This window comes from Sinohyriopsis cumingii, chromosome 3 (genome assembly GCF_028554795.1).
Source record: "Sinohyriopsis cumingii isolate HCF-2022 chromosome 3, ASM2855479v2, whole genome shotgun sequence".
In the NCBI taxonomy this organism is placed as follows: Eukaryota; Metazoa; Mollusca; class Bivalvia; order Unionida; family Unionidae; genus Sinohyriopsis; species Sinohyriopsis cumingii.
In genome coordinates, this window is record NC_142963.1 from 29,751,899 (window position 1) to 29,766,597 (window position 14,699).

General features: G+C 33.9%; 1 protein-coding gene across 4 annotated transcripts in view; it reads left to right on the plus strand.

Annotated features, from left to right (window-relative positions):
• Positions 1-14,699, plus strand: part of LOC149802614 (CCR4-NOT transcription complex subunit 3-like) — an 80,361-nt gene that overhangs the window by 22,593 nt on the left and 43,069 nt on the right. For 2 of the 4 annotated variants that reach the window (XM_089951920.1, XM_089951921.1), the window contains 7 exons: positions 5,719-5,847; positions 7,357-7,452; positions 7,848-7,961; positions 9,011-9,116; positions 11,080-11,240; positions 13,024-13,077; positions 13,528-13,637. In XM_089951920.1, the coding sequence (XP_089808046.1) occupies positions 5,719-5,847; positions 7,357-7,452; positions 7,848-7,961; positions 9,011-9,116; positions 11,080-11,240; positions 13,024-13,077; positions 13,528-13,637 (770 nt within the window). The remainder of the gene's footprint in view (positions 1-5,718; positions 5,848-7,356; positions 7,453-7,847; positions 7,962-9,010; positions 9,117-11,079; positions 11,241-13,023; positions 13,078-13,527; positions 13,638-14,699) is intronic. The other 2 variants (XM_089951922.1, XM_089951923.1) reach the window with 1 other exon arrangement.

Genomic DNA, 14,699 nt, shown 5'->3' on the forward strand with positions numbered 1-14,699 from the left:
AGGCAAGCGCTTTAGACCACTCTGTCACTCAGTGGCCTCCATCCATCTGCAGTCACAAGTTTCTTATCACTACTTTCCCAAAACTACTTGGCGGGATGCCATAAAACTTTACAATTTCATCCCATGGTCTTGTAGGTCCTAACCGAGAATGGTGCCACTTGAACACCCAGTATGACCACCACCATGGTCATCTTGAAAATCTTGAATCAATGGTCATATCAACATGGGGTTTTCACTACAAGACTTCACATGTCTAGTTGATCCTAAATGAAGACATGTGCTTATCATAGCTGTCATATCGAAAATATTGTCACTATTTATCCTGAATTAATGGACATACCAGCATGTGGTTTTCACTGGGGGAAAAAAAATGTTGCCCAGTTGGTCCTAAATAAAAATGGTGCTAATTCAACTTCCAATATGACTGTCGCAATTTTTATTATGAAAATCTTGTTTTTACTACTTTTTTAAGCTTGGTGATCATATTGACATCATGCTTTCACCAAACTACTTCGGATGTCTAGTTGGTACTAAATGGAAATGGCACCAGTCTGATACCTATTATGGCCACCATGCCACCCATCTTGAAAATATTGTTATTCCAAAATGGTAACATATGGCTTCCACCAACAGACTTGTGATATCCTGTTGGTCCTAAATGAAAACTGTGCCAATCTCACGTCCAGTATGTCTACCAGAGCAGCTTCTTTTGAAAATCTTGTTATCTGAAGAGTATAAGAGATGGTTTAACATTCATCAGTTGCAAGGAAGGAAAGGTCTCATCTTGATTTCCTGAAAATTCTTTTCTGCCAATTTAGCATTAGTCCCTATGAGTCGTTTGTAATCATTATTTTTTGTATATGATGAGCAGTTAATCTATGACGTGAAATATCTATAAATATAAATATTGTGACAGATCCATGAATGCAAGTACCCACAGATGTCTTTTTTAGCAAAACCACAAAAATTGATACCCATGAAAATAAATGTAACCACAGTACTAGAAAACTGAAAGATGTAATTTAGTTCCTAGCAAAATGACCTTTTGATTTGAAGTCTGAAAGTTATGTTAAATTTAGACTTTTTATATTAACATTTTAAAAGAAGATTAAAAATATGAAAATTCAGTTTATTTTAAATAAATGTAATTGAAAAGTGATTAATAAAAAAAGACAAGAAAATCTTCCATTAATTATTGATTCTTTTGAGAACCAATATTGTCAAGTTCATCAATGTTGTAAATTCTTTTTTCTTTTTTTTTTTGTTCTTTCAGGTACAATGTATGTGGAACAAGAAAGATTTTAAAAAAAACACCCCAGTCTGCTGCAAAATGGGACCATTGTAGGTGTACCTATAATAAAGGCATGGATGAGGCATTGTTTCCTTATGGGTATCTTGCATCTACAGTTTTGTATGGATTACTCTCACAGGACACATTCTTCGAGAAATCAGCACAGTACCATCATGTCCATGTATGAATATGACCAGATTTGGAGATAATTACACCCTTCTGATGTACGATGCGGTACTTGTAATATCAATGAAAGTGGAACCATTTACAGTCTTTCTGTATGTCATGTTCAGTATACACCTTTCCACCACAGGCTTTACTGCTGTTGAGTTCATGGTCATATTCAAGAGAACACTCCAGTTTTACCAGTATATGCCATCCAAGTCAATCAAACAAGTTTGAACATTCTGACATTAGCTACATGGATACGTGTGCCTTTTCAGACCTATTATGGTAGAGAGGGAATTTTACTGGAGTAGGGTTTGCTGATTGAGCTTTGATGGATCTGGTGTCACATCTACAGGGATTATATTGCAAGAGTAATTCAGGGCCAGATTTACATTTCTGTAGGTCTGATACAAGACCTGTTAATGAGAAGAATTTGTGTGGAACAGTTTGAAGGAAAAGGAATGGTCTGCCACAACCACTACATTAAAAAGAAACAAGCACAATACAATGGTTTGTGCATACCTCCCATCCATTAGGCTTTTTTGTCATAATCATTACATATTTTTGCACCAAAATAAGTCATATGCTTGCCTCTTTGGATTATGTGCTTTTGGTACATTAAAAAGAAAATAAAAAGATACAATTAAAAAGTTGTTTGTTGCTTTTTATTATCCTGCACATCGTAATATTGAGACTATTCTAGAAAAGAAGACTGCTTTTTAAGGATAGCGTACAGCTATGTTTATTCATCATAGACCTTATACTTTCCTTGTTTTCTGTTTATAGCTGCTGTGTATAACATGTTTCCAAGAAAACGTGCAGGTATCTTATCTCAGAGATTTATCATATTAGTGAAGAGAATTGGAAAGTGAATTATTATTCTTGTGGGAATTTTTGGCTGTTGTAGAAATCTTCAGCTAGTTGAGCTTCACTTTCTATATGAATCATTTGGGTGCATGCCTTGAACATTTCTGTATAGACAATCTAAGTTTTCAGGCAATGTGACTGGTCATGAGGACTCTTTACCTTCTAGTCTGTAACTTAATTTGTGTGTGTGTGTAAAGTCCAGTCTAGCATCACAATATGCCATAATGGCTGATCTTGGTGAGTGTAAGAGAAAAATAATTAAGCTTTTCTATCTCCGTTTCTGTTTTAATATGTAAAGTTAACAAAAATGTAGTGTGATAAGTCTTTGCTTCTTACATGATAGTTTGCACTGGAAACTTGGAGTGAAGCATTATTTTCATTGGTATATCTTTGCCACCCAACTCACCTTTGTGGTGAATTTTACTTACAGATCTTGTTATATACTAGAAATGCAAAGACTACTTAGGCACACTGGGTGTCCTTTACAATCACTGCATTAAATAGAAAGTCTTTAGATTATATTAGATGTAGATGTTAGTGCACCTGCTAGACAAGTGGATTTTTAAAAAAACAAAATCAGTCCACCTATTTTTACAAAGATAAAGGAGTTTTTAAAGACTTTTTATCCACTTTTAAAACCTTTGTCCAAAAGACCTTCTTCACACCAACATATGCAGTTAAGAAAACTAACGATAAAATTTGTGTTCTGTAAGTTACATGCAAATTTTTATGAATATAAGTAGTTATGCTTGTTTCTTGTGAATACCTTCTTGTTTTGGTACATGGTCATATGTCTTATCTAGATGTTGTGAGTGAGTCTCAAAACAGAAACAACTTGTGATTTTAAACATAAACACTTTCAAAATCAAAATGTTTTTGATTCCATTCAGTGAGGGTCAGAAGTAATCAATTTCACAGAGGAAAAGATCTGGAAATGTTTGTTTCAAAAAGAGTGGGAACCCTGAATATGATAATTTAAATTAAAAGTGTATCTGACATGACTTATTACTGCAGCCACAAAATGAATTACTACATATCACAATTACTTAAACACAGATATATCCTGGTATTTCCAGAGAACCCCATATACAGATTTGCACAATTGATACAAGGCAAGAAAGAACTAATTAGGCTGGCATTAAGAGAAATGTGTTTGGCTCATGAATCGAAGAAGCTTTCCATTTCTATGAAACAAAATAATATGCTGCAAATTGAAGTCCTCTTGTGCTGATAATATCACTAAAAATAAACATTTGCAAATTTATATGAAGCCGGTACATGCTTTTTTTTATGCACAGAAGTTTATGCAGGCTTTGTCTGAAAATATCAATGCACCAGTCAACTATGTAATTATTGGATGTTATGATCAAATTGGCTATTGATGCAGCAGAATGGAAAAAGAACCCAAACTTTTAAGCTGTTTTGGGGGCACAGAGAGAGAGTTTCAAAGAAAGGACTGAAAATGCTGATGATGACTGTATGAACAACAACACAATTTGGAAAGTACATATGTTTTTCAGTACTTTCAATAGCACCTCTTATAGTTTGCTGGACCCATTTCCTGGCAGTTGATATTGTGAACTGATTCACTTCACTATTCTTATATAGCTCTGTCAGGATAATGTAGTTCATTCTTTTAGCTTTTCAGATTCAATAGTTTTGATGGACTGTTTGAGTCATTCCCCTGTACTGTTAAATTGTAAGCATTTGGTGAATGAGAAGACATTTAATGATAGTTAAAGTTGAAAACAGGCAAGTGATGAATTTGATGTTGCCAGCCATGTTTAAAGTTTTACTGAAGTTTAACTGTGGATCTGTATATACCTACAGCAATGTTTCCTGTGGCTGCAGTATTGCTCATGAAATGGGGAAACTGTTCCCATAAAGTTGTACATTTAAAATGGACATTTACTGCATGTATTCATGTTAGTACTTCAATAGTACTGCTGAACATGATAATTCAAATCTTTTCTTCTTTTTTAATCTTCTTGGGCCAAAGGACAGATCTCGCAGTTAAGTTGATATTATGAGTAATAGTTGCATAAGGTTTCCCATTGCTGTTTATATAAATTAGCTTAGAAGTAGTTAGGATAAAAACATAGATAAGCAATGTCTGCACAGTACATATACATGACAGCGTAATAGTTTAATTTGATAACAGTCTTGATTTCGAGTAAGTCTGTTTTTGCACTGAGTCCTCTTGTGTCGCTTGGTTTGCCACTTTTTTCTTAAAGGTATACATGTCACTTTTTTTCTGAAGGGTGCACATGGCCCATTTTGTTTTGTTGGTTGTCAAAAATATTCATATGGAATACTTATCATGTACCAATAATGTTCATACACGGTTTGCTGTGTTCAAACATATGCTGGAGTTCTTGGGCAGGACATAAAACCCTTGTGCTCTGCCCTCTTGGTTAAAATCTTCCCTTGTGCTCCAGCAAACATTTCAATGCAGTAAATCATGTATGATCCATATAAATCCTAACTTAAATTGTGCAAAGGCAAAGAAGCAAACTAAAATCTCTATGGGGCACTTGTCGATTCAAAAAATGGCCACTCATTCAAATTTCTAGCATTCTACCCAAAATAGTGGCAAGTTTGTATTTTTTGTGATCATGTAACTTCTTTCTTTTGCTGATGTCATGGAGATCATAAAATAACAAGCTTGAGTTTGAGCTGGAGTTCCCCTCTCAGCCATTCGGGAACAACACTTTTGCTAATGTAATATGATTTGTGATTGGTCGAAACAAAATTTTAAACTTAAACTTGAGCTTTACTTGAGCTTAAGAGTTCTGTGATTTCTAGGCCTGAAAGCAGCATTCTGTTTGACCCTACATGCTACTTGTACTTGAAGAGAATATTTCATTATTTTGAATTACAATGTTGGTAGACTGTAGTAATATTCAGCTTGGGTTTAATCCATGGATTATTGCTGAGGAATCACCATAAGAATCCTTTCTGTTAGGGTAATCCCTGCTTTCTCAGCAATTTTAATTGAATATGTATGATCTAGCGGTGTTTGAGTTAATTTGTTCAAATACACATAAACACATGCACCAGGCATGTGCAACCTACAGCCTGCTGGTGTGATTTTAGTTTTGTGTGTGTTTGCATCATAGGGTGTGGCTTTGAAAATTGCTTATCCTGCTGCACCCTGGAGGACATGCATGAGGTACACAAACAAAAACATACATGAGTAAAATTATAGAAGCCCTTCCATTGTAGCTATCAGAATAACTGCAGCATTGTTTTCACTAATAAACAGATAAAACATGACAATAACATATTTTAACCTGAGTGTATTTTGTAAGTTTGTATATACAGCTTAGATCCACTAATATTACTCTTTCTGTCAAGAATACTCTACATAATTTGCTTCTTTTCTGTTTCAGCAAATGGAGAGGTTTAAGGTAGTAGAAAGAGAAACAAAAACCAAGGCCTACTCCAAAGAGGGATTGGGTGCAGCAGCCAAATTGGATCCTGCCACGAAAGAAAAAAGTGAACTGACCAACTGGATATCTGTTAGTAATGCATCTTTGCAATATTAATTTTTCAGCTATTGTATTTTTACAAGTTGGAATATTCTAGCCCACCCCCTGCTAAAATACAAAGTACTGTTTTAAGAATTTGCCCCCATTTATAGAATGGTGAACAGTATTTAGCACTATATGTGTAAAGAATTAAATTTCACTTGTTCTCTTTATTAGATAAAACTTTTATTCCCTTGAAATGATATACCTGGTAAGTAATAAATCATCAAGCTCCACCTCTCAGCAACAAGTTCTCTGATAATTGACAGAACTCTTGGTAAGTGGGCATTTAATACTGCTGGTCATAGACCAGAAGAGCTGATGGAATCATTAGTTGTCCATCTTCCATCCTTCCGTTAGCACATGTTTGTTATTGCTGCAGGACCTAAACTCTTGGAGGATTGCCATTAAACTTTACACACAGACTATCCCAAGGTCTAGTTGGTCCTAAATAAAGATGATGATGATTTGACATCCAATATGACCCATAAAGGCCAATTTGAAAAGCTTGTTATCACTGCTCCTTCTGAATGGATGGTCATATCAACATTAGGTTTTCACTAAAAGACTTCTAATGGTAATCTGGTTGGTTCTAAATGAAAATCTTGCTGATCTGACATCCGGTGTGACAACTCTTCTTAAAATGAAGGTCCTACTGATGTGGAATTTTTACCAAAAGACATCTTGTGATGTCCAGTTGGTCTTAAAGAAAATGGTACAAATCTGAGTCACTATTACCACTGCATCAGACATTGTGAAAATCTTGTTGTTTCTTCTCAATGGAAACTCATCTTGAAAATATTATCTCTACTCCTCCTGGATATCAACATAGGGTATTCAGCAGTAGACATCTTATGTTACCTAGTTGGTCTGAAATAAATATGACATCATTTACACGCCCAATATGGCTGCCATGATAGCTGTCTTAAAAAATGATTTTGTTACTACTTCCTCTGAGTGGATGATCATTATGACATGCAGGTTTTCACTGAAAGACTTCTCATGATGTCCATTTTGTACTTGATAAAAATGGTGCCAAGCTGACATCCAGTGTGTGTACCACATTAGCACATTTGAAAATCTTGTTATAGCTGAAGAAAGTCCAAAAAGATTTTAGCACTTGTCAGTAATAAAGAAGTGATGATCTTGAATTCCTGGAAATTATATTCACCCAGTAGAAGATCAGTCCATTCAAGGGACTTGTGTTACTCCATGGATTGGAACTAATTGGATATTTTTTTGGTGCCAGTCAGATGGCACAGCTTATTTTAGTATGATGTCCATGTGTGTTGTTGTTGCAAATTTCCTTTCTGTTTGTCTTCAGTCTGTAGATGCCAAACTTTTGTTTGGCTTACAATCACAAAAATACTTTGAGAACCAAACTCAATAATGACTCAGAAATAATTATTTTCTTTTTGTTTAATTGTGATCCTGTAAACACTTAATGTTGCATGATAATATGTGCTCCTTGTTTTCTAAGTATTTTTTTTATTATCGCAGCACCAGATTGAATCATTGAACATCCAGCTTGATCAGTTTGAGTCTGAAGTTGAAGGTCTTTCTTGTGGCAATAAAAAGAAAAAGTTAGACAAAGATGTAAGTATTATATTTCTTATAATTGTTTTATAGTTCACCTTCAGATGTGTGAATAATTAAAATATCTTCTGTAGAAAGAAAAGTTTTTTTAAACATTTTTCCATTCGTGTGATGTGTGTATTTGTGTGGTTTAGAATTTATGTGATATGGGAGTAATGTCAGTACATGTTTTGATACTGGGAAAACAACTCCTCTGGCTCACCATATTAACTTTCAGCAATGAGTTGTGTTGTGAATACAGATGGTATAATCTTCGAAACTACAAAATTGTACCTTATATGTATAATATGCTGATGTTTTTAAATATGAAGTTTTGGCAGAGTTAATTGTTTAATTTAAGGAGTTTTAGTACTTTTGTTTTCTGGATATTATATCATTAAAATAATCTATTCTAGAGACAAGACAGGTATGATGAACTGAAGAATTGGCAAGACAAACACCTGGTGCACATAAGGAAGTTGGAACACATCATGAGAATGGTTGACAATGATGCACTTCCTCTTGATCAGGTGAAGCCCATTTGTACAATCTTGCCATCCTACATCAGAATCCAGCCATTCCAGTTTTGATGGAATCTACCCTGTATTTAACCTCAAATTATGCCATTATAATCATGTCTGTCAGATTCCAGTTTTCTTTTCTATAGAACGCATGTAGACAGACACCAGTATAATTAGATCACTGAAAAGTTTGTTATTTAGGATTGTAATTATTTTTAAAAAGAAGGCAGTTGATTGTAATGTCAAAGGTAACTTAAGCTTTAGAAAGACAAAGGTTTTTTTTGCATAACTTTTATTTTAGGTGACATACAGTAAAGTTCACAATTTTTTTGTTTCTCCACGTCACCTTTGTTTCTCCACAATTAATCCTCTAAACTCTTTCTCTCTGAAATCATGAGTCTGACAGACAATATGGCCAGCTTGAAAATCTTTTTATTGCTACTATTCTTCCTGAATCAATGGTCATAAAATTGGGGTTTTCACCAAAAGATTTCTCATGATATTTAGTCGGTCCTAAATAAACTTGGTGTCAATCATCATCTAGGATGGCCACCACAGTGGCCCACTTGAAAATCTTGCTATTGCTACCTAACCTGGATGGATGGTCATATCAATAAACACTTCTTCTAATGTTTAGTTTGCCCCAAACGAAAATGGTGCCAATATTAAATCCAATATTGCCACCATGTCGGACATCTTTATAATCTTGTCACTAGAGAATCTTGAAGATGATTTCAACACTTGGCTTCCTGGAAATTCATTTTGGCCTGTTGAGTGTCTGTCCCTTTGAGGGTCTTTTTTCTTGTTAAAATATAAATTCTGTCGCAGTTTAATATGACTAGTATGCTGGAAGATTTAAATGAAGTTGATGAATATCAGATCTTGTAATATGAACGTAGTATTCAGTTTTAATGTGGCTAATAACTATTATTTTACTTTGATTACAGAGAGTTCACTAAAATTTAGTTTTGATTAAAACATGTACTCTTCTGATAAGTTGGGATATTACTATTACTTGTCTGTATTGTACACTAATATTGTCATATTTATTTTTCCAGATCAGGAAAATTCGGGATGATGTAGAGTATTATGTTGATTCAAATCAAGACCCTGATTTCGAAGAAAATGAGTTTGTTTATGATGAGTTAGATCTGGATGATATTGGTATGATCATTTTCCTTTTTCTTTTCTTTTTCTTTTTTGTCTTATCGGTTTTAATGTCACATTTTCTATATTGGAGACTAATAATATAATTAAGTTGAATTTTTCAGACAAATTCATACATGCCAATCATTGCGTTTTTGGTGTAATCATTAAAAAAAAATTCTCACCAAATTTTACCTTATACACACCTGTGCATGGATTACACTTTTCAAGTACATTGAAAATTAAGAAAAAAGCAATCAACAGCTGTGTTGGTCATTTATATTAACATCTGTTTAATTCCACTCATCTTAAAATTTGAGAATATGCTAAAAAGAAGACTGCTGCATGAGAATAGTGTAAGGGCTAATTTGTCTAGTATAGACCTACATGTAATTTCCTAGTTTTCTATTTATAGCAACTAAAAATAACCCATTGCCATGAAAACAGATGGTTTTCTTTAATTTGAAACTATGCTTTGCAGATTAATTATTTGATATTCAAGCTAGATAGCGGACCAGTCTGTACTTCTAAAGATAATGGTACCATATATTTAGCAAAAAGTCTTTTATGGTTTGACTTGTGGATGAAACTTCTTTGAGCAGACAGGTCTTTTGAAACTTAAAAACATATCCAATCAGAAAAAGGACAAATCAACACCGCTTAAAAATTAGTATAAAAAAAAGAATATGAGAATGATGCAATACAGCACGTCATGTTGAATTTTTGGACCTCACAATGATTCGGCAAAAGTTAGACATGTAGACTAGTTAAAGTGAGTGTTGAATATGAGTATGTTTTGTTTTGGTATTCTGGTTCTAATTCATATGGAATTTGTTTGTTTTTTCCAAGTCATAACCTCAATTAAGTATGGGTATTAATATTGGTACTAGTAATATATAGATTACATGTTTTATTCTCAGATTACACTTTTTGCCACTTACATTAGCAAAACTGAGGCTTATACCTCGCTCAGGGTTGGCATGTATGCAGATTGTCTTTTTACTACCTTAGTTAATAATATCTCTCTTCTTAACTGAATTATGTCTCTGTTCCGAAGTAAAAAAACAAAACAAATACAGTCAGGGATAAGTTGGTGGTCCTTTTTTGTAATCTCAAGTAAATGCCCAACAACTATATAAATAGATGGTGACTACATCAATTTGGCAGTGGGTATTTTCAATGTTCTGTCTACTGTAATCATGCAAGTGATTAAAATTACTTGAATCAAGAATGATCAACAAGGATTTTGACATCTTCATACTTAACAGCTACATACATTTAATCACAGTTGAAAGATTGTCAGCTATCAGATTGTCCACTTATATTCTTTTTAAAAGCATAATATCAAGAGCAATGATGGTTTGATCAAATAGACTGTATAGTCTACTATAATTTGTATGAAATGCTAGTGGGACAATTTCTTTGAAGAGATACATGATTAAATTACCTTAATAAAACTTACCCGCAATTAATTTTCTTAAAAATTTAGTCATGAACTTCGCAAATTTGGAATTATTTATTTTCTGTTATCTCGTGCTATAGAATTCATTCATTGATAACTGTTACCAGTGTTAACTCAACTCAACATATGAAACATATCATGCATGTCTGTAGTATTGACCTAAAAAGGTAATCTTTTCTCTTCGTCTCAACAATATTGATGCCAGATCATTGAGAAATTTATAATTATATTTACATCAGTGGTGCATTTTTTTTAAACATATAAATATTGTGTGTTTTTATATATTTTGAGTTCTCTCCTGTGTGTGTGTGTGTATATATATTGAAAGATTACCTGTTTGTTGTTACCATATATACTTGTGCATTGTTAGGTCCAACTGCAAACTGCATAGACCCAGATCTACCAGTGCATTATACAGCAGCATATCTGTGTCTGTGCATTTTGCACTTGGATTCTGTAAATGAGTATACAGTATAGGAAATTGTTATTTGATATTAAGTTGTGACTTTTGCTGTTCAGATTCAGATGAAGAACTTGATCACCGTTATCTTACAGCTTTATCTGGTAATGCTTCATCACCACCAAATGATGAAGACTACATGGATAAATTATCAACCACTCCAACGTCAACAAATTCAAGCTCACCATCACCAAGCCCAGGGCTTTCGAATCATTCCAAGGTATGAAATTTTTTTTTGCAATCTATAGTTTTGTGTGTTTAATTTCACTCCTTTTTTTGTCCCCATCCCCCCAAAATATAGTGTAATTGTATTAAATATGAGAAGGCATTGAAAATGAAAACATTCATCAGTATAGGACTCTTGTGTGTTTTTGCTTTGCACTTGGTTGATGTTCTGGATTTTTACGATAGTTAGGGTTAAGTATTTAAATTGTTTAATAAATAGAACTGTGCAAGAATAATCAAGAGATGGAGTTCTAACAAACCTAAGTGCATCCTTTTAAGAGTATCATTGTATACTTCTTAAATTCTCATTTTTGGTCTCCTATAGACATACAGTTGATCCACATTGTAACCATGACAGTCATTTTCTAAATAAGCATGATTTATAATAAGGCTACAGTTTTGTTTTCATTAAAGTTATATTTTTGTTTGATGTAACATTTTCATTTTTTATATGTAGATAAATTTCACTGAGGCTGCAGAGTTGCCAGATTCATTCACAAGCAATCCAGAGTGATGCAACTTTTAAATAAAACCCATTTGGAGCATGTCGTGCAAATTACCTGCCATTCCCAGTTTGTTGTACCAATGCACCATTGGCCTAAATGTATTTTGTTGCCTGCCCATGTTACCAATTTGATATTTTTTGTTGTTTACCATCCACAGTTACCAAGCCCTCCGTTTTGGGCTCAGAGGTCATGGTCACTGTGAAAAGGGAAATGATTTCAACAATAACTCAAGCTGTCCAACTTTTAAATATGTTTTACAACTTTACAGTAGCAGTTATTGGTATTTTGTTACATCTTACTGAAAAGTGGTCACTTAAGGAAAAAAATAAACTGCCTTATTGAGACAGTCTCATCAGGGATGGCAGGTCTGTCACAGTCATTTAAAGAAGAAAGATGGACTTCACGCAGTAACTAAAGTTGTCCACATCAACCGTTACCAAACATTGTTGATAGGTTGCATTTGAGGTAAAGAAATCAATTTTGGCCTCAAAAGGTCAAAGGTATGTGACTGTAAGAAGTACATTGGGTTCTGCACAATAACTTATTCTTCATCATCCAAACTTTGTGAATGACTCCCAGTTTGTGTAAGAAAGAACACTTTTGATTTGTTGTAAAGAGGTCAAAGAACAAAGTTACGGTGACCAAATGATTTTTTGTAAAAAATTTACACAAAAGCATTAGGTCCATATCATGGGCAAGGAAGGAGTCTAATGATTTTTAGACATAAAAATCACTCAACTTTTAATGGCCAATTTTGTCAACTCATCTAATAAGGCTGCCTGGCAGCTATGTTGGAAATCTTCTTGTGCCTGCTTCTCCACAACAGTGTAACTGCAAATTTCAGTCTCATTAGAATACATACAAAACTTCCTAGCCGAAACAGGAAAAGAGATAAAAAGCTGCCAGTCAAGATTTTTTAACAGTCTGTCAAATGTAAGATATGTGATTACTTAGGGAAGCAGTTTATCCACATAGATTTTCTGATTATGATAAAACACAGGAAAAGGATTGATTGGCTTGACACCAGTACAGAAAGAATTTGGCTGTTAACTTTGCATGTAGAGGAGAGGTGTGTGTAATACAAACAAATAAGCACACCTCAGATAGGATGTGTATGATCTTTTCTATAAGAAAATTTCTGACAGCACCTCAGGTTGCATCTTGTTCTTGCACATGAATAGAGTTATGATGTCCTGTGGTCATGCCATGAAAATGAACTGTGACTTGACATAAAGGCTTCTGTCTTATTTCATAATTTTTCTTTTATTTCAGGACAAGTCAGAAGATAGTGACAGGAAGAGGCACAAGTCACAAGATAATGAAATTGCAAGTTTTCCTCTTAATTATTGCTGCTTTCCATTATTTAGAAGAAATAATTTATCTTGCCTAGGTATATGATGCTGTATATTTTTCAGTTGGTTTTAGATAGTTATATAAATTGGTTACATGTATCATTATTTTCTTGTTCTGGCTGTTGGTAAAAATGTCATGAATATGTTTGCACATGATCACAGTTGAAATTGGGATTCACTTATCATTGAATGTGGGTGGCACCTCATTAGTGGTGATTTTTCAGAAAGAAAATTTACATTGGTTTCCATAACTTTGAACTTGGATAAAAGTTGTTAGAAAACTTTAAAGATAATTGACTTAGAAACCATAATATACTGTAATTAATGATAAAGTTATAAATGTATCATTATTGCTGGCTGTAATTGCTGAAAGTTATTACTGGCTATATACAGAGTTTCCTAAATATTGGCTTTATTGTGACAGGTTGTAATTCAGAAAAACAAAAATAATCAAGCATCATCATCATTGTCATCTACCAACAACTCCTCAAGTAACAACAAGGTTCCGAACACGCCCACAAAACACAATAGCAGGTAAGAAAGGCAATTTATGTTTACATGAACATAGAGATAAGATCACATCTAGTGACTTAAGGCCAAACATTGATGTTGCTTAGTGCTAGTGCTAAATAATAGTGAAAATGTGTTCCCTGTAAGAAACCACTGCCAGCCCATTCTATTTATTCCTTACAGTGAAGTATTTGTATTTATACACACTGCAATAGCTTAATGGGCAGATTACTTTGCTGCTGTCAGTTGTTAAGTCCATACAGCCATCCTTTTGGCAAGATAGCACAGAAACTATTGGACCTGTCATTTGTTTTACAAGCCGTAACTGCAATTTTTCAAATTTTTAAAAAATTAATTTTTTTAGCTCTACTGGTTATTGACCTTAGGAACTTGTGAAGTGGTCTTTCATCCATCATCTGTTTGTCCATTAGCAAAAGTTTGTTATTGCTACTCTTCCGAAACTACTTGGAAGATTGCCAGGAAACTTTACATTCATCTTGAACTTACGACATATGTAAATACCAGAGAGAACCTTAATGTAATTCGATCAAAATTTGGTAAATTAAATTTCTTTTCGAAATGCACCTTCCTCTTTCAGTTACTAGTGTTGCTGATGATTTATTTTGCACATGTTTTCCAGACAGTAAAATTGCAAAAGATTACTTGTATGCTAGAATGAAAACAGTTCAGTAAGAAAATCACAAAGAATTTCATCAATGAAAGTTAGTATATTGGAATCAATAATGATTGAGAGAAAAAAAATAGGTTTGGAAAAGGCTCCTGTAAACAGCCTGTGTCGGGGTGTGTTGCACCTTCAGAATGAGCATCCAAATGGAACAGTGTGTCTGTCCTACTTTACTGATGTTTGTATATGTTGTAAATAGTTACATATGCATTAAAATGTTGAAAATCGGTATTTGTTACTGAAAATCAGAATTCTTTTTACTCGGGGGTTTGGCAGCTATTTGAAGGTGTGGTCATATCAACATGCAGTTTTCACTGGAAGAAGACTTCTTATGATGTCAAGTTAGTCCAAAATGAAAAGTGGAGTCGATCTTAGTGCCATGTTGAAAATCTTGCTACTTC